The 26,385-nt window shown below is 50.9% G+C and overlaps 1 protein-coding gene across 13 annotated transcripts in view; it reads left to right on the forward strand.

The window, feature by feature from the left end:
• Positions 1-26,385, forward strand: part of mical3a (microtubule associated monooxygenase, calponin and LIM domain containing 3a) — a 247,027-nt gene that overhangs the window by 128,644 nt on the left and 91,998 nt on the right. For 9 of the 13 annotated variants that reach the window (XM_052030891.1, XM_052030895.1, XM_052030898.1 and 6 more), the window contains exons 15-19: positions 9,818-9,910; positions 15,864-15,947; positions 16,927-17,013; positions 24,490-24,679; positions 26,290-26,372. In XM_052030891.1, the coding sequence (XP_051886851.1) occupies positions 9,818-9,910; positions 15,864-15,947; positions 16,927-17,013; positions 24,490-24,679; positions 26,290-26,372 (537 nt within the window). The remainder of the gene's footprint in view (positions 1-9,817; positions 9,911-15,863; positions 15,948-16,926; positions 17,014-24,489; positions 24,680-26,289; positions 26,373-26,385) is intronic. The other 4 variants (XM_052030899.1, XM_052030904.1, XM_052030903.1 and 1 more) reach the window with 2 other exon arrangements.

The following is a 26,385-nucleotide window of genomic DNA, read 5'->3' on the forward strand; positions in this document are numbered from 1 at the left end:
CCGAAGGGCCTGTTCTGTGATGTACTGTTCTAATGCAACAATTCGCACTTATCTGAATTGAAGGCATTTGCCAAACCTCAGCCCACTTACCCAGCTGATCAAGATCCCCCCGTCATTTTTGATAACCTTCCGCGCTGTCTACAATACTACCTATTTTAGTGTCATTCACAAACTTACTAACCATGCCTTCTACACTCACACCCATATTGTTTACATAAACAAGGTCCCAGCACCGACCCCTGTGACGCGCCGCTAGTCACAGGCCTCTCTTTAAAGAAACAACCCTCGACCATCACCCTCTGCTTCCAACCATTAAGCCAATGACGAATCCAGTCAGCGCTCCCCCTGGATCCCATGCGATCTAACCTTCCAGACTAGCCTGCCATGCAGGACCTTGTCGAAGGTTTTGCTAAAGTCCATATAGACAACGTCCACTGCCCTACCTTCATCTATCCTCTTAGTTACCTCTTGGGAAAACTCCAACAGATTAGTCAGATGCTATTTTCCACACACAAATCCGTGCTAACTATCCCTAATTAGACCTTGTCTGTCCGATGGTTGATAGATCCTGTCCCTCAGAATCCCCTCCAGTAACTTACCCACCACCCATGTCAGACTCACCGGCCTGTGATTCCCTGGCTTGTCTCTGCTGCCCTCCTTAAGTACCGGTACAACATTGGCCACCCTCTGGTCTTCTGAAACTTCACCTGTGGCTAAAGATGCAGCAAATATCTCTACAAGGGCCTCTGCAATTTCTTCACTGGCTTCCCACAAGGTCAGTTAGACCCTGGGAATGTATCTGCCCTAAAGCACTTTAAGACCACCAATACCCCCTCCCTGGTCATTTGTATGTGGTCCAAGACATCATTGCTCATTTCCCTCATTTCTGCAGCGACCATAATTTTCTCCACAGTAAAAACTGATGAGAAATATTCATTAAAAATCTCGACCATCTCCACTCAGCCATGTTGATCTTTAAGGGACCTGTTCTCTCCGTAGCCACCCTTTTAATATACCTGTAGAATCTCTTGGGATTTTCCTTAACCCTGCCTGCCAGATCCATCTCATACTCTCTTTTTGCCCTCCTGATTTCCCTCTTGTGTACTCCTACACTTCCTACAGTCATCGAGGGATTCACTCGTTCCCGACTGCCTAAACCCAATGTATGCCTCCTTTTTCCTGACCAGAGCCTCGATACCTCTCACCAGCCAGCGTTCCCTAAACATGCTGCCCCTGGACTCCTTGATATCACACTTTTAAAAGCCTGCCATTTGTCAGTCGTTCCTTTACCTGCGAACAGTCTCACCCAACCAGCCTCTGCACAATCCCGCCTCATACCTCCAAGATTAACCCTGCCCCAGTTTAGGACCTTAACCTGTGGACCCAGCCTATCTTTCTCCATTAATATTTTAAAACCAACAGAATTATGGTCACTGGACCCAAAGTGCTCCCCCACAGACACTTCAGTTACTTGCACTACCACCTTCCCTAAGAGCAGGTCCGGTGTTGCCCCCTCTATATATTGATCAAGGAATCTTTCTTGGACACATTTAACAAACTTCACCCTGCCCAATCCCTTTGCACTATGGGTGTCCCAGCCCAATGTTGGGGAAGGTAAAATCTCCAGTTAATACAGCCCTATTATTCTTACACCTGTCTCCAATCTCCCTGCACATCTCCTCCAATTTCCACTGAGCCTATAACATCAAAGTGACCCTCTCCATTTTTTTTTCCTAAGTTCTACCCAAGTGGCCTCACTGGGCAATCCCCCAAGCATGTCCTCCCTAAGCACAGTTGTTATGTCCTCCCTTTTCTAAATGGCAGCTCCGCCACCTCCTCCTCCCTTTACCTGTCCCTCTGTCACACCTGTCCTTCTGTCACACCTGTAGCCTCTGTCACACCTGTCCCTCTGTCACACCTATAGCCTCTGTATCCTGGAACACTGAGCAGGCAGACCTGCCCTTCTCTCAGCCACGTTTCTGTTATGGCTACGATATCCCAGTCCCCAGAGCCGATCCACACCCTGCGTTCATCCACTTTACCAGTTAAGCCTCTTGTATTGAAATAAATGCAGTTTAAACCAATGGGCATTCCTCTCCCTTTACTGTGCTCCTGGTTATCCTGACAACTAAACTTTTACCCGCATTAGGTCCATGGTCTGCTCTGCCTTGGAATTCCAAGTGCTGCTCCAGATACTTCTTAAACTGTGGGAGTCTCTGCCTCCACCACCCCGTCAGGCAGTGTGTTCCTGATTCCAACCATTCCAAAGATCCCCCTCACATTCCCTGTCAACTTCCTATCTCACCTTAAACCTTCACCCTCCTGTCTCAAACATCCTGCCCTGGGGAAAAGATATTTTACTGTCTGCCCTCTGTATCCATCCTCATTTTGTACACCTCTGTCAGGTCTCCCGTCGGCCTCCAACACTCCAGGGAAACCTCACGCAGCCTGTCCAGTCTCTCCTCATAAGGTCAACACTCCAACCCAGGCAACATCGCGGTGAATCCCCTCTGCCCTCTCTCCAGCGCACACACATCCTTCCTGTAGTGTGGTGACCAGAACCCCACACCACACTCCAATGCGATCTAATCAGTGGTTTGTAAAGTCGTAACGTGATGTGCCGGCCGTGGCTGTGCCACGGCCGATGAAGGCAAACATCCCATGTGCTTTCTATACAATCTCTCCAGGAATCTAAGGATTTGCACCCCGAGGTCCCTCCATTCATCAGCACTCCCCATGGCCCAACCATTTACTGTGTACGGCCTACCCTTGTTGGCCTTCCCAAAATGCATCACCTCACACTTGTCAGGATTAAATTCCATCCACTGACGACCCACCCAGCTTCCCATCTGATCTCTGTCCTCCTGTAGCCTTAGACAACCCTCCTCACCTGACCATGACACCACCGTGACCCCTGAACCCACTGATAGTGTTTACAGAGTTATCACTGACACTGTGGATAGACTGATCCCTGACCCCAATGACCCTGTTTCTAGCGACCCCTGACCCAGTATAAAGGGTGATGTCAGGTTAATGTGGATACTCCTTACACCCGGTGCAGGGAACGATCCCGGGACCCGAGTTCAGTTCAGATTTACATTGGGAACCGACCCTGAGGTTGTTGACGGATCTGTCTCTGTGTTTGTGTGTTTTAGGATAATGTAGGACGTGAGTCAGTGCCCAGGCCAAGAGAGAAACAAGTAAGTTAGCTCAGGTAGAGAGAGTCGTCACCCCCACTCACCCCGTGTACACAGTGACCCCTGACCACCCACTCACCCCATGTACACAGTGACCTGATTAAGGAACTAAAGGTAAAGGAACCACTGGGAACCAGTGATCACAATATGATTGAGTTCAGTTTCAAGTTTGAGAAGAAGCTGATAACTGGTGTATCGATATTTCAGTGGAACAAAGGAAATTACAATGGTACGAGAGAGGAGTTGGCCCAAATTGATTGGAAGAGTAAGCTAGCTGGAGGGACGGCAGAGGAGAAATGGAAGGAATTTCTACAGGAAATAAGGAAAATGCAGGATAGATATATTCCAAGAAAAAAGGTTTTGAATGGAAAAAAGGCACAAATGTGGATAACGAGAGAGGTGAAGGCTAAAATAAAAGCAAAAGGGGCGGCGTACAAAGAAACAAAAATTAGTGGGGAAACAGAAGACTGGGAAGCTTTTAAAAAGCTGCAGAGAGAAACTAAGAAGGTCATTAGGAAAGAAAAGATGAATTATGAAAGGAAGTTGGCGGATAACATTTGAAAGGATACTAAGAGTTTTTTTAAATACGTAAGGAGTAAAAGAGAGACACGGGTTGATATAGGACCAATTGATAACGGTGCAGGAGCTATTATAATGGACGATAGAGAGATGGCAGAGGAATTGAATGAATATTTTGCATCGGTCTTCACCTTGGAGGACATCAGCAATGTGCCGGTTAGTCAGGAGTCTCACGAAATGGAACTAAGTTCAGTTAAGATTACTAGGGAGAAGGTGCTAGGAAAACTAAATGGGCTAAAGACTGATAAGTCTCCTGGACCAAATGAGGTGCATCCCCGGGTTCTGAAGGAGGTGGCTTTAGAGATAGCGGAGGCATTGGAGATAATTTTCCAGAAATCAATAGATTCCGGCATGGTTCCAGAGGACTGGAGGGTCGCAAATGTAGTTCCGTTGTATAAGAAAGGTGGGAGGCAGCATAAAGGAAATTACAGACCTATTAGTCTGACGTCAGTAGTGGGAAAATTATTGGAATCTATCCTCAAGGATGGGGTTATGGAATACCTAGAGGCACAAGGCAAGATAGGTCCTAGCCAACATGGTTTTGTGAAGGGAAGATCCTGCCTGACCAACCTATTGGAGTTTTTTGAAGAAATCACAGGTAGGGTGGATAAGGGAGAGGCAGTAGATGTTGTGTATTTAGACTTTCAAAAGGCCTTTGATAAGGTGCCTCACAAGAGACTGATTAATAAGATGAGAGGTCATGGAATTACGGGTAGGATAACAGAATGGGTGGAGCATTGGCTGGTTGGCAGGAAGCAAAGAGTGGAAATAAAAGGATCTCGTTCTGGTTGGTTACCGGTTACTAGTGGTGTGCCGCAGGGGTTGGTGTTGGGACCGCTCCTTTTTACCTTGTACATTAACGATTTGGATAATGGAATAAATGGTTTCGTGGGTAAGTTTGCGGATGACACCAAGATAGGTGGAGGAGTAGGGAGTATTGAAGAGATAGGAAGGTTGCAGAGGGACCTAGACCGTTTAGGAGAATGGGCAAGGAAATGGCAGATGAGATTCAATGTTGAGAAATGTGCAGTTGTATACTTTGGAAGCAGAAATAAGTGGGCAAATTATTATCTAGGAGGAGAGAAAATTCAAAGTACGGAAGTACAAAGAGACTTGGGGGTACTCGTGCAGGATACCTTATAGGTTAACCACCAGGTCGGATCGGTGGTAAAGAAAGCGAATGCTATGTTGGCATTCATTTCGAGAGGTATAGTGTATGAAAGTAAGGAAGTGTTGATGAGGCTCTACGGGGCACTAGTGAGGCCTCATTTGGAATATTGTGCGCAGTTTTGGGCCCCACGTCTTAGGAAGGATGTGCTGACGTTGGAGAGGGTTCAGAGGAGATTTACGAGGATGATTCCAGGAATGAAAGGGCTTACATATGAGGAGCTTTTGTCGGCTCTTGGACTGTACTCACTGGAGTACAGAAGAATGAGAGGGGACCTCATAGCGACATTTAAAATGTTGGTAGGAAAGGACAGAGTAAATGTGGCTAGGCTGTTTCCCTTGGTGGGTGAGTCCAGGACCAGAGGGCACAATCTTAGAATTAGAGGGTACAGTTTCAAAACAGAGATGAGGAAAAATTTCTTTAGCCAGAGGGTGGTGAATTTGTGGAACTCCTTGCCACGTACGGCAGTGGAGGCCAGATCAGTGGGGGCGTTCAAGGAGGAGATAGATAGATATCTAAATAGTCAGGATATCAAGGGATATGGGGATAAGGCCGGAAATTGGGATGAGAATAGGTTTTTTTTCCCCCATTCCCCATTTCTTATTTCTTTTTCCCTCTCCTTGGAGCAGACTCAATGGGCCAAATGGCCTGCTTCTGCTCCCTTGTCTTGTGATCTTGTGACCCCTTAACACCACTCACCCCGTGTACACAGTGACCCCTTAACACCACTCACAGAGGACCCCCAATCACCTCTGACGTTGCTGTGGACGGGGATCCTATCCAAACCCAGGGTGTTTCGGGACATCCCACAGACAGCCCTGGGGATGGGACGGTGTCGAAGGTTGGGGGTGCTGCCATTGGTGGGCGCCCCCAGTCCGGTGTCCTGGGACCCCCAGTGTAAACATCAGCCCTGTGTGTGCTTCCCCACACTGTCGATCAGCAGCACCGACTCCCACCTCTGGTCACCTCTCTCTCTGTCTTTGTATTTTAGGATTTTGCCAGAAGGGCAACGATGATGAAGTTTGCAGGGAAACAAGTGAGTTAGTTCCCCGTGTAGAGTAACAGGGTCCCACCGACCTGGGCACAGTGACCCTTCATCCCACCGACCCCGGGTACAGTGACCCCTCACCCCACCAACCCTGGATGCAGAGTGACCCCCTGACCCTGTGTACAGTGACCCCTGACTCTGTGTATAGAGTGAGCCCTGATCCACTGACTCGTGTACAGAGTAACCCCTGTCCTACTGTCCCTCTGACCAGAGTAAACTCTGATCTCATGTACAGTGTCCCCTGACCCTATGAACAGTTATCTCTGACCCTGTGTACAGTGACCCTGGACCCCACTGACCTTGAGTCCAGTGACCCCTGACCACATTGACCCTGCGTATAAAATGACCCCTGTTTCCTTTGTCTCTTTGTATAGCGACTCATGACCCTGAGGTTGTTGACGAATCTGTCTCTGTGTTTGTGTGTTTTAGGATAATGTAGGACGTGAATCAGTGCCCAGGCCAACAGAGAAACAAGTGAGTTAGTTCAGGTAGAGAGAGTCGTCACCCCCACTCACCCTGTGTACACAGGAACTCCTGACCCTACTCACCCCGTGTACACAGTGACCCCTGACCCCACTCACCCTGTGTACACAGTGACCCCTGACCCCACTCACCCTGTGTACACAGAGACTCCTGACCCCACTCATAGAGTCATACAGATTAGAAACAGGCCCTTCAGCCCAACTCGTCCGTGCCGACTGTGTTGCCCAGCGACCTAGTCCCATCTGCCTGCGTTTGGCCCACAGACCTCGAAACCTCTCCTATCCATGGATTTATCCAGATGGCCGTTAAGTGTTACTCATGTACCCGCCTCAACCGCTATCCCTGGCAGCTCATTCCAAATATGCACCACCCTTTGCGTGAAGAAGCTGCCCCTGACGTCCCTTTTAAACCTCTCGCCTCTGATCTTAAACCTATAATCTCTTGTTTCTAGCACCTCCTCCTGGGGAAAGAGACCATGTGCTTTCACCCTGTCTATGCCCCTTATGATCTTATACACCTCTATCAGGTCACCCCTCAGTCTCCCACATTCCAGGGAATAAAGTCCCAGTCTACACAACCTCTCCCTTTAACTCAGACCTCCTAGTTCAGGCAACATCCCGATAAATCTTTCCTGCACTCTTTCTAGTTTAATAACATCTTTTCTGTAACAGAGTGAGCGTAACTGTGCCCAATACTCCAAGTGTGGCCTCACCAATGTCTTAAACAACTGCAACATAACTTGCCAGCTCCTATACTCAGTGCCCTGACTGATGAAGGCCAGCGTGCCAAATGCCGCCTTCACCACCCTGTCCACCTGTGATGTTGCTTTCAGCAAACTATGCACTTGCACTCCTTGGTCCCTCTGTTCCACAACATTCCCCAGGGCCCTACCATTCACAGTATAAGTCCTACCCTGGTTTGATCTCCTAAATGCAATACCTCACATTTATCTGGATTGAAAGCCACTTGCCAGTCCTCAGCCCACATACCCAGCTGATCAAGATCCCCTGTGATTTTTCATAACCTTCTGCACTATCTGCAACACCACCTATTTGAGTATTATCCGCAAGCTTACCATGCCTTGTACATTCACATCCAGATTATTTATATAAATTACAAACAACAAAGGTCCCAGCACCAACCCCTGTGACACACCACTAGACACAGGCCTCCAGTCTGAGAAACTACCATTGACCATCACTTTCTGCTTCCTATCACTGAGCCAATGATGAATCCAGTCCGCTATCTTGCCCTGGATCCCATGCGATCTAACCTTCCAGGCTAGCCTGCTATGACAGGTCTTGTCAAAGGCCTTGCTGAGGGCCACATAGACAACATCCGCTGCCCTCATCTACCCTCTTGGTTACCTCCTCGAACTTAAGAGATTTGTCAGGCACGACTTCCCATGCACAAAGCCGTGCTGACTGCCCCAGTGCACTCATGGTGTGTACACAGTGACCCCACTGGTCCTGTGTACACAGTGACCCCTGACCTTGTGTACACAGTAACCTCTGACCCCTCACAAAGGAACACCAATCACCTCTGACCTTGCTGTGGACGGGGATCCTATCCAAAGCCAGGGTGTTTCAGGACATCCCACAAGACACAGCCCTGGGTACGGGATGGTGTCGGAGGTTGGGGGTGCTGCCGTTGGTGGGCACCCCCAGTCCGGTGTCCTGGGGCCCCCGCGGTGTAAGAATCAGCCCTGTGTGTGCTTCCCCGCACTGTCGATCAGCAGCACCTCCGGTCACCCCTCTCTCTGTCTTTGTATTTTAGGATTTTGCCAGAGGAGCTTCAGTGCTGAAGTTTGCAGGGAAACTAGTTCCCCACGTAAAGAGAGTAGCAGGGCCCCACCAACCCCGGGTACAGTGACCTCATACCCCATGTATACAATGACTCCTGACCCCACTGACCATGTGTACATAGTGACCCCTGACCCCACTCACCATGTACAGTGACCCCTGCCTTATCCTGTGTACAGAATGACCCCTCACCCCACTGATCCTGTGTACACAGTGACCCCTGACCCCACCAACTTTGTGTACAAAGTGACCCCTGACCCTGTGTACAGAGTGACCTCTGACCCTATGTCCAGAGTGACGCCTAACCCCATCAACCCTGTATACAAGGTGACCCCTGAACCGACTGTCTCAGTATGCACTGTGGCCTCTCTTCACACAGATCCAGTGTAGTGTGTGACCCTCTTTACACTAACTCAGTGTACAGTGTGACCCCTCTTTGTACCAATAGTACTATGTTTGATCACCCCTGTGCTTAGTCAGTGTACCACGACCAGTGACACTGTGTACAGTGACCACTGTCTGCACTTTCCCAGTGTGCAGTAACTCCTGACCTCGCTGACTGTCCACAGTGACCCTGGTCAGTGTGGAACCCTCAGTGTTATTACTTTACCTGCTGCTCTCTCCAGTCTGTCCATCTCTACACACCAGGTTAAATTCAATTAAAGGATCCTTTGCCTGGCCCCATCATGTACTCTCTGGCTGTATGTAAAGTAAATCTCTGATAATCCAGCACACTCAGGACTTGGTGATGCTGGACACAGATTTTCTGAATATTGTATATTATTCCTATTAGTACATGATAGAAGTTTATAAAATTATGAGAGGCGTAGATACTAGTCAAATACTAGAGGGTAGAGGTTTAAGGTGAGAAGGGGAAAGTTTAAAGGAGAGTTATGAGGCAAGTTTTTTTACGCAGTGATGGGTGCCTGGAACGCGCAGCCCTGAGAGGCAGCAGAAGCAGATAAAACAACAACGTTGAAGAGGCGTTTAGTCAGACACATGAACAGGCAGGGAGTGGAGGGATATAGACCATGTGCAGACAGATGGGGTTAGTTCAGATTGACATCATGGTCAGTGCAGACATGATGGGCCGAAAGGTCTGTTCTACCTTCTGTTTAAAGAAAGAATGGACATATCATGTATCACTTGTGTAAGGCACTCCTGTGGCAGGTGCAGAGTAGTGAGTTCAGCTGCCCACACACAGTCATTCCCAGTGTTGGGTCACACGTCTCCCTGCACTGCCTCCTGAAAGTTGGCTTTGGCCAGTTTCAGACCCAGATAACAGAGGCCCAGCACAAAGTTCCAGAGCAAACCCAGTGCTGGCGAAATTGCAGAGCAGCTGCAGTGGAGAGAGCCCTCACTGGACAGCCAGTTGTGTGTTCTCTGCATGGTGGAGGTGACATTTAATTGGTAGAACGTAAGCTCAACTTTATTATTGTGAAACAGAATTGTCCTCACAAGTGCAGAGGCCATTGAATGATGCAGTGTGCTCACAGAGAGAGTCTCATGCTTGCTCCCCTCACTGTGTTGCTCTCTTTAGGAGGAACGAGACCCACACCAGAGGGGAAATGTCAAGACCATAGCCGACAAGCTCCTGTCCAAGTCTGAGGATAACGTTGGACTGAAGAGACAGGTAGAGGTTGGCGGCCACGCAGGATGGGAGCGGGGGTGGGGGAAGCACGTGTTCAGTGGGGGGACATGAGGAGATCTGGGAGGAGACCATCCAGCCCTCATGCCTGCTCCACATCTCAACGAGATGACGGCTGCTCTGTCATCTCAGCACCATTACATCTGAGGCTTGGGTAGAGAATTCCAAGGATTCAGCATACTCCAGGTGAGGAAGTTTCTCCTCTCTCTGTCCTGCACGGCCACCCCCTCACTCTGAGCCTACGGCTCCCGATTCCAGGCACGCCGGCCAGAACTTCAGCATGTCGGCACACATACACTGGCACATGCGGTATTTCCACATGCATGGGCAGACACACACGCGTGCACTCCATCCTCACAACAAGTGCGCACACACACACACTCCATCCTCACGAGTGCACACAACACACACACACACCCACATACACACACTCCATCCTGCACGTACCCACACACACATGTGTGCACACACACGTACACACACACATACCCACACACTCCATCCTACACACACACACACACACACACACACACACAAAACTTGGAACTGTACATCCTAACTAAATAAATCAGGACTTTGGCATTAGAAATCAGAATATTGGTAGAACAACAATCTCACGTCATAGAAGTCAGTGATAATAACTCTGATTCCGATAGAACAATGGACATTAATATTGTTTGAGGGATGGGAACCTTGAAGGTAGCTTAAACTAAAAAAGCATTACCTGAAGGTTCCCTTTCCCACTGTAGGTGGTATGTTTGTCTGGGCTGCTGGAATGTTGGAGACCTGTGTGGAAGGACAGGTTAAAATCATTGTGGTCCCTTGGTTTTATAAACAGGTGTAGCAAATAAAAGCATGGCGTTCCTGTTGCACTGAACACACACTGGTTGGTCCCAGCCAAGACATGGGAACTATTTGGGATGCCACCTTCAGGAAGAAGGGATTGGAGCAGCTGGAATGGTGATGGGATGAGCTATAACGTGGCCCAGATGCTCGGGTGACCCGTGAGCTCACCAGTCCTCGGCACTTGGTCCGCATTGTGCTCCCAGATCAAGACCACGCCCAGTGCTGAACAGCCCCAGGAGTCGCACCTCGTGCTCAGCCTGCATCCCAGCTGCCCTGGTCATAGACAGTCAGAGCCCCTCAGTGGCACGCTTCAGGCCTTGTCTCCAGCTGTCAGCTTCCGGTGGTTTATCGTGTGTGTGTGTGTGTGTGTTTGTGTGTGTGTGTGTGTTTGTGTGTGTGTGTGTGTGTGTGTGTGTTTGTGTGTGTGTGTGTGTGTGTGTGTGTTTGTGTTTGTGTTTGTGTGTGTGTGTGTGTGTGTGTGTGTCTGTGTGTGTGAGAGAGTCGCTCTTTGTCCCCTTTTTTTCCTGCTGTCTCTTGCCAGTCCGGTGACCAATAAAATTATTACGAGGTCCAATTAAAGGTGGCAGCTAATTGTGCTAAAAAAAAGTGTGTTTAGATTTCAGACCAGTCCAGGCAGCGTATTCACAGTAGTGTCTGCCACAGGGCAGAGTGTACAACAGGAATATAATACCCCTTGGGGAAGGCAGCCGTTGTGTTAATGGGGCAGAAGCGTACAGATAGAATATTTGAACGGGCTCTGTCCGCTTTAGACTCGGGGAGTCCAGTGGGAAATTTCAAGCTGCAACCCCCCAGGCAGTGTTGTTCCCCGGATCAGTACAGTGAGAGCCCAAGGAAGAGATGACAGTCAGATCAGCCCTGAACCAACAGAGCCAGCTGGGAGAGGCAGAGCGTTCTCCTCCTGTTTCTAACTCACGTCCGCGTGAGCCAGGACTACGGGTGGCGCAGGGAACAGTGGGCAGGAAGCACAGGGATGGTGTGAGCGGGGACTGGGAGGGCCAGGCGGGAGAGGGGAGATGGAGGGGCCCGGATCCTCCCTCTGGCAAGTTAGCCGGTCAGCTGGGTGGAGAGAGGAGAGAATACTGTTCACAGAACATCTCTGCAAACAGTGGTGACAAATGCTCCCTGATTTTTACATTGGCATCTTCCTGTCTCTGCTCACCTGCAGAGCCAGTACTGACACTGCGGAGTGGACAGGGAACGCTATGATAGCAATAAACAATCTGCTGGAGGAACTCAGCAGGTCGAGCAGTATCTGTGGGGGGGAGGGGGGGGAAGGAATTGGCTGAGAGGGGAGGTGGCCGGTGGAAAGAGGTGAGGGGAAGCGGTGAGACGGGAGGGAGAATATCGCTGCAGTAATGAGGAAGGATGTCTTGGAAAGCTGTTCCGGTGAGGCCATGTGGGTAGAACTTCGAAGTAAGAAAGGGGTTATCACTTTGCCGGGGTTATATTACAGGACCCTCTCAACAGTCAGCGCGAGATCGAGGAGCAGATAATGTAGGCAAATCTCAGTGAGGTGTAAGAAGAATAGGGTTATAGTAGTGGGGGATTTTAACCCCCAATATTGTCTGGGGGATAGCCCCAGATGGAGAGGAATTTGTAAAGTACATTCAGGGGAGTTTTTTTGAGCCAATGCAGAAATGGTCCTACTTGAGAAGGAGCTCTACTGGACTTGGTCTCGGGGAATGAAGCTGGACAAATGGTGGAAGTATCAGTGGGGGAGCAGTTTGGGAATAGTGATCATAATTCTGTAAGTTTTAAGGTAGTTATGGAGAGGGACAAGGATGGGCCATATGTTCAGGTCCTAAATTGGGGGAGACCATTTTAATAACATAAGACAGGACCTGGTGAAAGTAGATTGGGAGCGGCTGCTTATGGGCAAAACAATATCCAACACATGGGAGCCTTGAACAAGAGATGATGAGAGGTCAGAACCAACACCTTCCTGTGAGCGTGAAAGGTGAGGATGGCAGGCTTAGAGAAACCTGGATGACAAGGGATATTGAGGGTTTGATTCAGAGGAAATGAAAGGCAGTGTATAATAGGTGTGGGTGACTAAAAGCAGGACAGTCCCATGAGGAATCCAGAGCACAGGAGAGCATTGTGTGCCGGCCGTCAAGAACCCATCTATACTAATCCCATTTACCAGCACTTGGTCCGTAGCTGCCTCTGCCTTGGTGATTCAAGTGCCCATCTAGTTAGTCCTTAACTGTGGTGAGAGTCTCCTCCTGCACCACCCCTTCAGGCAGTGTGTTCCAGATCCCAACCACCCTCTGGGTGAAAAAGTTCCTCCTCAGATCTCCTCTAAACCTCTTACCCCTTACCCTAAATCTGTGCTCACTAGTTTTAGATATCTGGGGAAAGGTTTCTCACTATCTACCCTATTCATGCCCCTCATAATTTTGTACACCTCAGTTAATTCCTGCCTCAGCTTCCTCCATTGGAGGAAAACGAACCCAGCCTACGTAGTCTCTCCTTACAACTGAACCACTCCAATCCAGGCGACGCCTCGGTGAATCTCCTCTGCACCCTCTCTAGTACGATCATGTCCTTCCTATAGTGCGGCCTAACCAAAGAGTTATAAAGTTGTATCAAGACTTCCCTGCTCTTATACTCCACACTAGGGCTAGTAAGTGCAAATAACCAGTATGTCTTCTTGAACTCCTCATCCACCTGTGCTGCCACCTTCAGAGGTCAGGAGGGAAAAGGTTTCCAGATTGGAGACAGGTCGCGGTAATGATGGGTCAGAACAGTGGAATTGGGAGTGGTTTATAGGATGCACAACCCAGACAGTGTTGGACAGCAGGAGAGGTTTCTAAATTAGCAATGGACTTTTGGAAAGGGAAAGGGTTTCTGGAATGCTGTAGAGATTTAGAAAAGGGAGGAGAGTTTCCAATGGGGTGGGCATATTTAGCAAGTATTTGATATTATGACAGATAAAAGGTTGGTTGGAGCAAAAGTACTGCAGAAGATATCTAGGGAATACATTGAGTGGAAAAAGGACATTCATGGGAAAGAAGGCAGACCAGGGATAACCAGATGTTTCCTGGATGGTGTGTAATGGTGACGGTTTTCCCGTGGATCCTCTGACGGTTCCCCTGTGGATCCTCTGGTTCCCTCATGGATCCCCTGACGGTTCCCCCGTGGATCCTCTGGTTCCCTCGTGGATCCCCTGACGGTTCCCTCGTGGATCCTCTGGTTCCCTCGTGGATCTTTGCTGAAACCTGTTCCACTTGTATCAGGGGTTGGACAGAGGCACAAAAGCAGTGATACTGATGTCTGGAGAAAGTATGAAAATCAGCAGGAGATGTGAAAAGATACGGGCAGGTTGGCCAAGGCACAGAGCTGCTGCAAGTGGCAGTCAGTGGAGAAACAGGAAGTCACTTGCTCTGGGAAACAATAGTGGTGGGAAGTGTACCCTACATCAGTAATGTACCAGTGTTGGGGAACTTAGATTTCAGGAATGCAGGGAGGGAGATATTCAAGATATTGGAGGGAATGAGAGTAGAAAAGGAAGTAAAATATACAAATGGAGTTCTGGACATGGAGGCATTGATAGTTCAAAGTGAATTGTACTGTACTGTATGAGTGGGTATGACTTGGCTACTGGCACTCAATATCTGAAGGTACCATTATAACAAGGTGTTGGAGTCATGGAAAGGAGGCAGAGGAACAGGCTGTGGTGAATCAGTAACTGAGGCCACAGACTACAGATTATTTCTGGAATAAGGAGTAGTTGCAATGCTCAGTTAACCTTGGGAAATGGCCTGGAAAAGGGTGCTTCACAGGAACGTAAAAGGAAGTCCTGTAAATACTCAGCAGGCCAGGCAGCATTTGTGGATTCAGAAAGTTAAGGCTTCGAGTCAATGACTTTTCACGAGAACCGTCAGCGTGTGAGGCCGTGTTTTTGGGATGAAGTCACGGAGCGGCAGTGTCTACGTGAGAAGTAAGATGGGACAGACGATAGAACCGACAGGGCATACCTGAGGCGCATTGTCTGTGAGTCTAGACAGAGGAAGCACTCCAGGGGGACCCAGGCACCACCAGTCCATCGGCCGAGATCACAGACCTTGGAAGAGTCATGCAGTTATACATCATGGAAACAGGCCCTTCGGCCCAACTCACCCATGCTGACTGAAGTGTCTTCCTGAGCTAGCCCCACTTGCCTACAGTTGGCCCATTTCTCTCTGAACAAGGAGACAGTGCCAACCCTCATAAAACATTGCTTCAGCCACGGCTGCAATACTCTGCACACTGGGCTGTGCACGGTCGGGGCTCAGAAGGAAGCAGCCACCCTCACCTCCCCGCCCTCAGCACTTCAGGGATGGAGAAAGGTTGTTCAGGCAGCAGAAGCTTGTCACGGTTACATTGGTTTGGGTTCGAGGTCAGGTGAGGAAAGTAACATCAGAGTCCGGTGACCCCAGATAACGCAAGGTAATTCTGGTAACCCCCTGGGAGTTATCGGACATTTGCAAATGTGTTGTGCTCCAGGAAGACTTTGGTGAGGATGAGAGGTCTGGTTACAGTGGACTTTGGATCACTTCCTGATGTAACTTCAAAGGAATTCTGAAGGAAGCTTCTAACCATGTGCTGAACCTGCCCTAGAAGTGTTGGATGGGTCGCTCTGGAGAGAGGACCCTCATCTTTGACCAAAACTTACACGACCCGGTTTGTAGCAGATGGGTCAGGTTAGAGGGAACTCTGCCAAGCCACATGTCCTCTGGGAGTGTTTATTGGTGTAGAGGGAGCATCCATCAAACTCACACTCTGAACTGGCCTCTCCTGCAGCAGCCCACTGCAAGGTCCTGATGTAACTCTCAGTATGAATTAGTCTTCTTGAATGGCTGTTAAAGCACCTTTTGAATCCCGAATCGTCCTGTTTTCAGACAAGTGCATAACATTTTTAAATAAGTCTTAATTCTCCCTTTTCTTTTTCCCTTGTGTTTGTCTTGCCTTGTTCTGTGCACCTTGGACCCTTGTTTTATTGCCATGATTATTCCGTTGTTTGACCACTGTCCTGCCCTCCTGCTCCCTACTCCCTCCCCGACCGGATGCTGCCAATGCATGCGCCCAGCGGCCAAACCTCTCATCGCAAGAGCATCCCTACAGCAGGCAAAGGGATGCAATGCAACTTGCTGCTGTTCCTCACTGGAAGCAGGTAAACGTGCGCCTCTACTCTCAAGCCCGTTGTATCAGCCTGTTTAATGACAAAGTCACTTGCCTTCAGACCCCAGGGCCCTCGCAGGGAAGGTGGACATATCAGAGCATTGGTGTTGCACATAGTGAGATTCATCAGGGTACAAACCCAAGTGAGGCAAGTATCATCCGAGCCGGAGTTAGACCGAACGCCTTGCTCAACTCTTCACTAGTTACAACCTCAACGCCCAGTCAGCCTTGCTGCGCTTCATTTTCACAAACTGGTGCAACGTGTGGAGCTGAGGATTCAATTGTAGAGGCATGGGAAGGGTTGATGTACTCTGTGCCTGTCCCGGGAATGCTGGATGAAGGTGATAGACCCTAGACTGTTATGTGAAAAAACTTGCTGATATGTTGGTGGTGTTGGACGAGAGGAGGCCAGTGTTCATGAAACACTGGCATCAACCATTTTGACTTTATTACATGCTTTGAGATGTACATTGGTTTTGGTTTATTATTGTCACTTATACCGAGGTACAGTGAAAAACTTGTCTTGCATACCGATCGTACAGGTCAATTCATTACACAGTGCAGTTACATTGAGTTAGTACAGAGTGCATTGATGTAGTACAGGTAAAAACAATAACAGTACAGAGTAAAGTGTCACAGCTACAGAGAAAGTGCAGTGCAATAAGGTGCAAGGTCACAACAAGGTAGATCGTGAGGTCAGAATCCATCTCATCGTATAAGGGAACTGTTCAATAGTCTTATTACCGTGGGGTAGAAGCTGTCCTTAAACCTGGAAGGTAGACGCTGGTAGAGACGTGCACCAGGGGTGAAAGTATTCCCACATGTTCTTCTTTCCTGCACCCTCAGGAGCACAGAGAGTGAGGAGTAACTTATCTAACTTGGTGCTGCTGTGTATCCTGTGTATCTGAATCCTGCCGTCCCCAGTGCACTGCCTAACACCTGTTTTCTCTCCCTGTTTTCTCTGGTGCAAGAGAAGAGACGTGCAGCAATTGCGAGTTTGTCCCAGGACGATTGTAATGCTCCCCTGGCCGGTTCCTGGCCCATTACGTTGCGGACAGGTGATGTCACAGCATGGCTTTACTAGCTCACCTGCTTGTTCCTGGCTTTTGGTGACGATGTTTGATTCCACTCACGCCTTTCCTCCTCTCTGTTTTCCCAGGGTCACTGGGTTTATAACAGATCCAGGGGATTCTTCATCCCCCTTCATCCTTGTGGAACCCCAATCTAATCTTCAGTTCCATGTACATAGAACACAGAACACTACAGCACAGTATAGGCCCTTCGGCCCACGATGTTGTGCCGACATTTTATCCTGCTCTAAGATCTATCTAACCCTTCCCTCCCACATAGCCCTCCATTTCTCTATCATTCATGTGCCTATCTAAGAGTCTCTTAAATGTCCCTAATGTATCTGCCCCCACCACCTCTGCCGGCAGTGCGTTCCGTGCACCCACCACTCTCTGTGTAAAAAAAACTTACCTCTGACGTCCCCCATGTAGATCTGTGTGTCAGTGGGATAGCCTCATCGAGCCCTCAGCATACTGTACGTCAGGTGCTGCTGGACAGCCCTGCTCCTGTTTCCAGAGATGTGACTCATGCACAGTTTGCCCCGAGAGTGTTAGATGGGGCATTCTGAAGGAAGCTTCTAAACTGTGCTGAACCTGCCCTGAGAAGTGTTGGATGGATTGCTCTGGCAAGAGAACTCTTGTCCCTCACCAAAACTTACACGGCCCGGTTTGTAGCAGATGGGTTGGGTTAGAGGGAACTCTGCCAAGCCATGCCACACATCCTCTGGGAGTGTTTATTGGTGCAGAGGGAGCATCCATCAAACTAACACTGAGCTGAACTGGCCTCTCCTGCAGCAGCCCAGTGCAGGGTCCAAGCAAGCAGTGTCTCGAGTCCGTCCCAGTGCCAGGTCAGGTATTATATGATATCTCCGGACTGGAATCCTCCCCCAATCCTATAGGCAGTGGATTCCAAGTCCCTCTTCCTCTGCTCCGTGTTCAGACAACCTGCTACACTTGCGCATGCTTCACCTGACCCGCCTGTTTCCTGCGGCTTTGCCCCAGTGATGAAGATTTGACTGTCTTCCTCTGTGCCTCAGGTTCAGTCAGCAGACACACCGCTGGTCACTGCTGTGACCCCCCCTGTATCTTCACTCAGTGATCCCCGGCAGGTAGTGTGGAGCATGGTGGCAGCATGACACTGCTCAGTATGGCTTGATGGCTTTTTAACTCACTACCACCACCAGCTGTGACCGCATAACAGCATGGAGTGAGTAAATGCACAGTGTTTGGAGTTACACAAGTGGAGGTCACACTGTTGTTTGTTATGGGTGCTAAATATCACACTGTGCTATGTGTTGCAATGAATGTTTGCCACACGATCTGTGTTAAAGCTCTTCTATGAAACAAGAACATGCAGTGCAGTTGCTGTCTGTATAGCAGTGGTCATGGCTCAGCTGCTGTTCCTACCAGTAGTCACACTGACTGTTCTGTGTTACGGGCGTGGTCTGTCACACTCATAGTTCTGTGTTATAGAGGTTGTGGCTCCGTGTTGCAGGAGCCATGTGTTGCACACACTGTTCTGTGTTACAGGCGTCGTGTGTTACACTTACTGTACTACATAAAGGAGGCATGTGTTCCTGTCACTGTTTAACATTACAGGGGTTGTGTGAAAATCAAAAATACTGCAGATACTGGAGGTGTAAAACAAAAACAGAAAATGCTGGAAACACTCAGCAGGTTAGGATTGTGTGTCGCTGTCTGCGTTTCAGAATATCAGTGTGTGTCGCATTTATTGTTGCATCACCTGCTGGCCTTTGCTGTTTGAATTTTGCCCTGACTATTGTGACACTGCTGTGTCTCTCCGGTACTGCACAGCATCCTGAATGGTCTGCACTACTGGTTCCGTGTGTGGCATCTGCTGATGCCCTGGTGGGTGCTGCAAATCACACTCACCGTTCCACGTTCAGTTGCCCCACTTCTCACTCAGACCTTTGCCCACCCTGTCAGAATCTCCCGATGTCCAATGTGTAGAACCGGTGTGGCACCAATACGGGCAAAACCAAACCCGATGACCTCGCAAAATTACCCCCCCGTTGATAGCTGGGGACCTGTGCCTAAGCTGTGACGGCTGTCCGCACTGACTTGTCAGGCAGCAGCTCTTGCAACACTTGCAGTCACAGTCCTACCTGTTGCCCAGCCCTGGATTCCTTGTTATGATCCCCAGTGACGTCAGACCTGGTAGTGGTGGGAAGACCCCTTCGAGGTCCAGTGGTGAGATCAGGCTGGCCAAGTGCTGCAGGGCTGTGGCATGTGGTGTGTGGACCTGGCGTTCACCCACCTCTCTGCTGCATCGGTAGTATCTCAGAGGCAGCAGGACATCGTGTAACTGCCTGTAACCCCTGCCTGGACCATCATATCGAGGCAAGGAACCAAGCCGGGGTCAGTGAGCAGCAGTCTGCGTGTGAGGGAAGTCACAGCCCTGGCGGTGGACGTGGGGAACAGAGACAGGTTAATCCCCCAGTCAGCACATCATCACAGCAGAAACTGACCAAACCGTGGAGTCCAGTGCTGTTGTGGTCGCCAGGGACATCAGTGGTCGCCAGGGCAGGGTCCTGGAGATGTCAGTGGTTGCCGGGGATGTAAGTGGTTGCCGGGGACATCAGTGGTCGCCAGGGCAGGGTCCTGGAGATGTCAGTGGTCGCCGAGGACGTCAGTGGTTGCTGGGATCAGCAGTGATCGCTGGGGACATCAGTGGTCGCCGGGGATCTCAGTGGTCGCTGGGGCAGGGGTGCTGGAGATGGCAGTGGTCACTGAGACAGCTGGGGTCCTGGAGACAACAGTATTGCCCCTCAGTGCCTGGCCATTACTGTAGGAGTTCCTCAGGACAGTGTCCTCAGCCTGACCACCGTGTAGTTCTGTCCATGTCCAGGTCAGAAGTGGGGACATTCACTGAGGTTCACGCAATGTTCAGTTCCATTCGCAGCTCCTCACCAGATGAAGCAGCCGACACCGATGTGAGCTGATCAGTGGGAAGCCATGTTCCACACCCAACAATGTGCGTCTTCCATCACCAACTATTGGAGGGTTTTGGGCTCACTGTAGATGGTCGGAATTTGACCATTCCCAGATCCTATGGTTACAAGGCTAGGCGATGGATCCTGTGACGAATGACTCCCTGCACACTGCCCAGAGCCTTTCCACCATCCGCAACAAATCAGCAGTGTGATGGAGTACCCTCCATTTGCCTGGTTAGGTACCACTCCCAACGACATTCAAGAAGCTTGTAAATATGGAGAGCAGATCAACCAAGGGTTTGGCATGTTCCTCAACGTTCTCTCCCCCCGCCCCTGGCGAACCCTCCCTGCGGTCTGCTCATGAGCTACAGCAGTGTGCCAGGGTGTCGAGACAGCCCCTCCCAAACCTGGCATCTCCACCGCCAAGAGGGACAGGTGCGGCAAGCACGTGGGAACACCACCGCCCACTGGCTCCCCTCCAAGTCTCCCACCATCCCAGCTTGGGCCTGGGGTGTCTCCCCAACTACAATGTACATGTACCTTCACCAGGAGGACTGCAGTGGTTCAAGGAGATGGCTCACCTCAAACTTCTCAAAGGCAATGAAGGTTGGGCGGTAAATGCTGGCCTTGCCCTGTACACAAACTGCCACTGTTCTGTTACAAGAAAACTCCGCCACACCCTGTGTTACAGGAGTTATTTATCACGCTTCTGCTTCTGTGTTGTGTGTTAACTGGGTGACGATACCTCAGCATTGACCCGTTATTCACGCCTGTGATAAGGCAGAAACCTCGCCTGGCTTTCAATTCCCTTCCGGTTCCTACTCACCCCTTCTGATTGTGATCACCCGCTGAGGTTACGGCAGTGTGTGCATAGTTCTGTACTTGGACCGGTGTGGATCGTACTCGTATGGCTAATAACACCGAGGCAGCTCTGTGGTATGCCTCCGACAGTGATGGGCGCCATTTAGTGTGTGCTCGTGACTCAATACGCAGAGTAGTCTTCTGTTGTGCATGTTTGATTTTGCTTTCTAATCCTATTGGGAGGCAGGGGAAAGTGTTGGTCCCGTGAGACTTCGCAGATGGACGTTGATCACTTTGCTGCTTTTCTGCCATTAACTTAAATTTTCCTGAAATCTTCTTTCTTTCTTTTTCAATCTTTTTAGTAGTTTTCAAATTAATACAGATTGATATATAGCATCAACATTTATACATGTAATACAAAGAGATCGGGAGAACAATCAGAGCATAGATAATCATAAAGAACAATACCATATAAAACAAAATCTGTAGATCCAACGATCTCTTAGTAAATGAATATAATATAAAAGAAAGGAAAGAAGATTTATTATATAGAAATCTTCTCATTCTTATAATTTTCCATCTGATTCTCCTCTTCCACTGCTACACCCTCGTGAACCTCCTCCTACCCTCCATCCCCTCCTCCTACCCCTACCTCTCCCCCTTCCCTGCCCCTCCCCGTCCCTCTCCCCTCCCCTTCCATGCCCCCTCCCCTTCCTCTTCCCTACCTCTCCCACCTCCCCTTCCCTGCCCCTCTCCCCCTCCTACACCCCTTCCCTGCCCTCTCCCCCTTCCCTGGCCCTCACCCCCTCCCTCTCCCCTCTCCCCTTACCCCTTTTTTGCCCTCTCCCCCTCCTCCTCCCCTTACCTGCCCCTTTCCCCCTCCCCTGCCCCTATTTCTGCCTCCCTCCTGGCTCTGCCCCACCACCCTGTGGTTTACTAGAGGTGTGTCGACAGGTACACGGGGGGAGTGAGAGAACTGACTGCACAGATAGCCAGGAAGCTCGAGCGGCGAGCTGAGCCTAAACCCCCTGTAGACAAGAGAGAACTGGTGAGCACCCCAGCCTGTGTGGCGGGTACCGACCGTGAACCGTCCCGCGCAGGGTTCAGCGAGGTGGGCCAAGGGGGCCCGTGTGGTGCCCACCGTCGTGGGGTGTAGGGGTGGGGTGTGGGGTTAGGTTGTAGTGTGGGGTGGGGTGTAAGGTGGGGTGTAGGGGAGGGTGTGGGATGTGTAGGGTAGGGAGTGGGATGGGGTGTAGGGGAGGGTGTTGGGATGAGGTGTGGGGTGGGGAAGTAGGGTGGGGGTGGAGTGTAGGATAGGTTGTAGGGTAGAGTGTGGGATGGGGTGTAGGGTGAGGTGTGAGGTCGGGGTGTAGGGTGAGGAGTATGGTCGGGGGTGGGGTGGTGGGTTGGTTGTAGGGTAGGGTGTGGGATGGGGTGTAGGGTAGGGGGCGGGTTGGGGTGTAGGGTAGGGGGTGGGATGGGGGTAGGGTAGGGTGTGGGATGGGGGGTAGGGTGGGGTGTAGGGTAGGGTGTAGGATGGGGTGTAGGGTAGGGTATGGGATTGGGGGGTAGGCTGTAAGGTAGAGTGTAGGGTAGGGTGTGGGTTGGGGTGTACGGTAGGGTGTGGGATGGGGGTGTAGGGTGGGGTGTAGGGTGTGGAGTAAGGTGTCAGATGGGATGTGGGGTGGGGTGTAGGGTGGGGTTTAGGGTAGGGTGTGGGATGGGGTGTCGTGTAGGTGTGGGATGGAGTGTAGGATAGGGTGTGGGATGGGGGGTAGGCTGTATGGTAGAGTGTAGGTTAGGGTGTGGGATGGTGTGTAGGGTGGGTTGTGGGATGGGGTATATGGTAGGGTGTGGGCTGGGATGTAGGGTAGGGTGCAGGATGGGGGGGTGGGGTGTTGGGTAGGGTGCAGGATGGGGGGGTAGGGTGTGGGATGGGGTGTTGGGTGGGGTGTAGGGTAGGGTGTGGGGTGGGGTGTAGGGTAGGGTGTGGGATGGGGTGTAGGTGAGGGTGTAGGGTAGGGTGTGGGATGGGGTGTAGGTGAGGGTGTGGGATGGGGTGTAGGGTAGGTGTGGGATGGGGTGTAGGGTAGGGTGTAGGGTGGGGTGTGGGGTGGGGTGTGGGATGGGGTGTAGGGTAGGGTGTGGGCTGGGGTATATGGTAGGGTGTGGGCTGGGATGTAGGGTAAGGTGCAGGATGGGGGGGTAGGGTGAGGGATGGGGTGTTGGGTAGGGTGCAGGATGGTGGGTAGGGTGTGGGGTGGGGTGTGGGATGGGGTGTAGGGTAGGGTGTGGGATGGGGTGTGGGGTGGGGTGTGGGATGGGGTGTAGGGTTGGGGTGTGGGATGGGGTATACGGTAGGGTGTGGGCTGGGATGTAGGGTAGGGTGTGGGCTGGGATGTAGGGTAGGGTGCAGGATGGTGGGGTGGGGTGTAGGTGAGGGTATGGGATGGGGTATACGGTCGGGTGCGGGATGGGAGGTAGGGTAGGGTACAGGATGGGGGGTAGGGTGTAGGGTAGGGTGTATGATTGGGATGGGTAGTTGGAGAGTGTTGGAGTAACATGGTGAAGGGGTGTGGAAGCAGGGGTGCCGTGGTTGGCGTTCTCCATCAGCTTCACACAACAAGATCCAGAAATAAAATACCGCAGATGCTGTAAACCTGAAATACAGACATAAGCTGTCAGAAACACTCAGCGGGTCAGGGGGCGCCTGTGGGGAGCGAACTTCGTGCTTCGGTTCAATGGTATTTCATCAGAACTGAAGAGTTTCTGACGCTGAATATTTCCCACTTAATCCAGTGCAGCAGGCTAGATTATTCACCTTGGGGAACCTCAGCATCTGTCAAAGCTCACCAGCTGATGAAGTACTTTTGAAGTTGTGTGACTTTTGTGGAAGGGACTGCAGCCGACAGCTTCACAGACAGTGCTTGTTACTGACCAGATAACGGGGAATTTTGGTGATGGTTGAATATTGGCGGATGGGCTTCAAGGATCACCTGGGAGGAGAAGCGGGGCAGGGCTGGACTCATTCAGGACTGCATATGTGTCAGTCTTGATTTCTGCACTCTGTCTCTGCGTAGGGACTTTTTCTTCATAAAACAAGGCAGACTTGTATTTGGAGCACTACAACTAGTGCAAGATCCACTGGTCCATGGTGGATAGGAAAGGTTCAGAGGGGTATGGGCCAAATGGGACCAGCTCAGTTCAGCACCTTGGTCAGCATGGACAAGTTGGGCCGAAGGGCCTGTTTTCTGCGCTGCATGGCTCTCTGACTCTATTACACAAAGTCTGCTTCTCCCACACCAGCTGAGTGATACCTAGCACACCAGGGGGAGTTCCCCTCACATCAGGTGGCAGTCCACCTCCATTCATAATTTAGTTGAACCTGACACGGGTGTCTGAAGTGCCGGAGGCACGCGTTCGGGCCGTGACAGTGTTGTGCAGGCTTGACGCGAGCAGAGTCCTGCCTGCTATTGAAGCCACCAAAGAGGCAAGATTCTTTAGTGACTGCGGCCAGGAGGGGTGGGCGGTGTGCGGGTCTGCAGCTTGGTGCTCCAGTGAACGAGGCGCCCTATGCAGAGGTGTTGGGGTGGGTTGGGGAGGGAGGTGGGTGTGGTGGGGAGGGAGGTGGGTGCGGGTGGCCTGCCCTGCTGTCCTTCCGGTTTGCCTGCAGCGATCTGTCTTGTCTCGCCCCACCTCACCCACCCCACAGCAATCAATAAAGCAGAAGGAGTTCCCCGCAGAGTTTGGAGGCAGCGACGTTTGCTATTTCTGTGGCAAGCGGGTCTACGTGATGGAGCGACTGAGCGCAGAAGGGAAGTTCTTCCACCGCGGCTGCTTCAAGTGTGACTACTGCGGCGAGACCCTCCGGCTCTCCACCTACGCCTACAACCCAGAGAACGGTAAGGCCACAGCTGAAACCAAGGCTTTGCTCATTCGCTCCGTGCAGAGCACTTCATCCAAGTACATCCGATCAAACAGCCCACCCTAAGTCGGTCAGAACTACAGCCCGGCCTGACCCTCACTGTTCCTGCCACAAATACCACCCTGTTCCTGAGCCAGCATGTTCATGGACTAAACCGGTTCACATCCGCCACCCGGATCAGCCCTGGTGTTGCACACTGTGGTGATCATTGCTCGGTTACTGCGTGGTCATTCCCCAGTAATTAAACGGTGATGGTGGCCCTGTTGTGATGGGTCTTGTTGCCATGGTTTCTCACGTTTAGCATTGGCCAGTTGCGTGCGTTATTACTGCCCACGTTGGTTATTTCCCGGTGAGTTCACGATGTTCACCCTGTGATGGGTACGGGTGTGTAAGCCCATCACCCTGCCACTCTGTGGTGACTGTTCACCAGTGTAACATGTTGATTACAGCCTGATTAAAACAACATTGAGGGGCCTGATTTCCCCACAGTGTTTATATGGTCAGGTGACTCACTGTGGGGTCCTGCCCAGTGACTTCAGCGTGGGTGTTGCTGTTCACCTCTCATCAACTATCGTCAGGCGCACAAACGTGAATTGTTGTCTGCGGTGATTGTTACCCAGTTACCCTGCGGTGATTATTACCCAGATACCCTGCGGTGATCATCACCCGGTTACCCTGCGGTGATCACCCGGTTACCCTGCGGTGATCATCACCCGGTTACCCTGCGGTGATCATCACCCGGTTACCCTGCGGTCATTATTACCCGGATACCCTGTGGTGATTGTTACCCGGTTACCCTGCGGTGATCATCACCCGGTTACCCTGCGGTCATTATTACCCGGATACCCTGCGGTGATTGTTAACCAGATACCCTGTGGTCATTATTACCCAGTTACCCCGCGGTGATTGTTACCCAGTTACCCCGCGGTGGGTAGTGCTGTTTGCTTTATGCTGTGCCTGTTGCCAGGCAATAATCAAAGGGGAGGCCCCAGGTGACTTCACGTTAACTGTTGTCCAGTGTGTCTGGGGACCGTTGCCCAATTACTGGTGTGTAATGGCTCCATCACCATGCAGTGAGTTTCCCCGTCACCGCGCGCTGAGTTTGCCCAGTCACCGCGCACTGAGTTTGCCAGGTATTTTATCAGAACACTGGAGATGCTGGAAAGAAGAAACAAACACAAAAGATGTTGAGTTGTTCAGGGGCTCAGGCAGCCTCTGTGGAGAGAGCAAGTGTTGGTGTTTCTGGTCATTAAACCTGTATGATGATTACTGCATAATGTTGTCATTCCCTGGTTACTGCACCAATTGATCAGCTACAGAACAATGTCTCATCCCCAGTTCCCAAAGGGTCATTGCTTGCAATTGGAGTGCGGTTTGTTCGGTTACTGCAGGGAACTGCTTGATTACTGCACACTTGTGCTGCTGGCTTAGTGCATTGTATGTCCTGGGAGTGCAGGGGGCTCACGCGCTGGGAGTGCGGGGAGACGCGCTCCCTGACAGTGCGGAGAGACGCGCGTCCTGGGGGTGCGGGTGGGCGTGTGTCCAATGCTGTAACACTGTTTAACCAGCCACTGTTTTTTTTTACAGGGAAGTTCTACTGTAAGCCTCATTACCGGTTGGCAGGTCGGGAGGCCAGGAAGAGGCCGGCAACTCCTCCAGCAAGTGCCCAGGTATCAGCAACGC

This window comes from Pristis pectinata, chromosome 15 (assembly GCF_009764475.1).
Source record: "Pristis pectinata isolate sPriPec2 chromosome 15, sPriPec2.1.pri, whole genome shotgun sequence".
NCBI lineage: Eukaryota > Metazoa > Chordata > Chondrichthyes > Rhinopristiformes > Pristidae > Pristis > Pristis pectinata.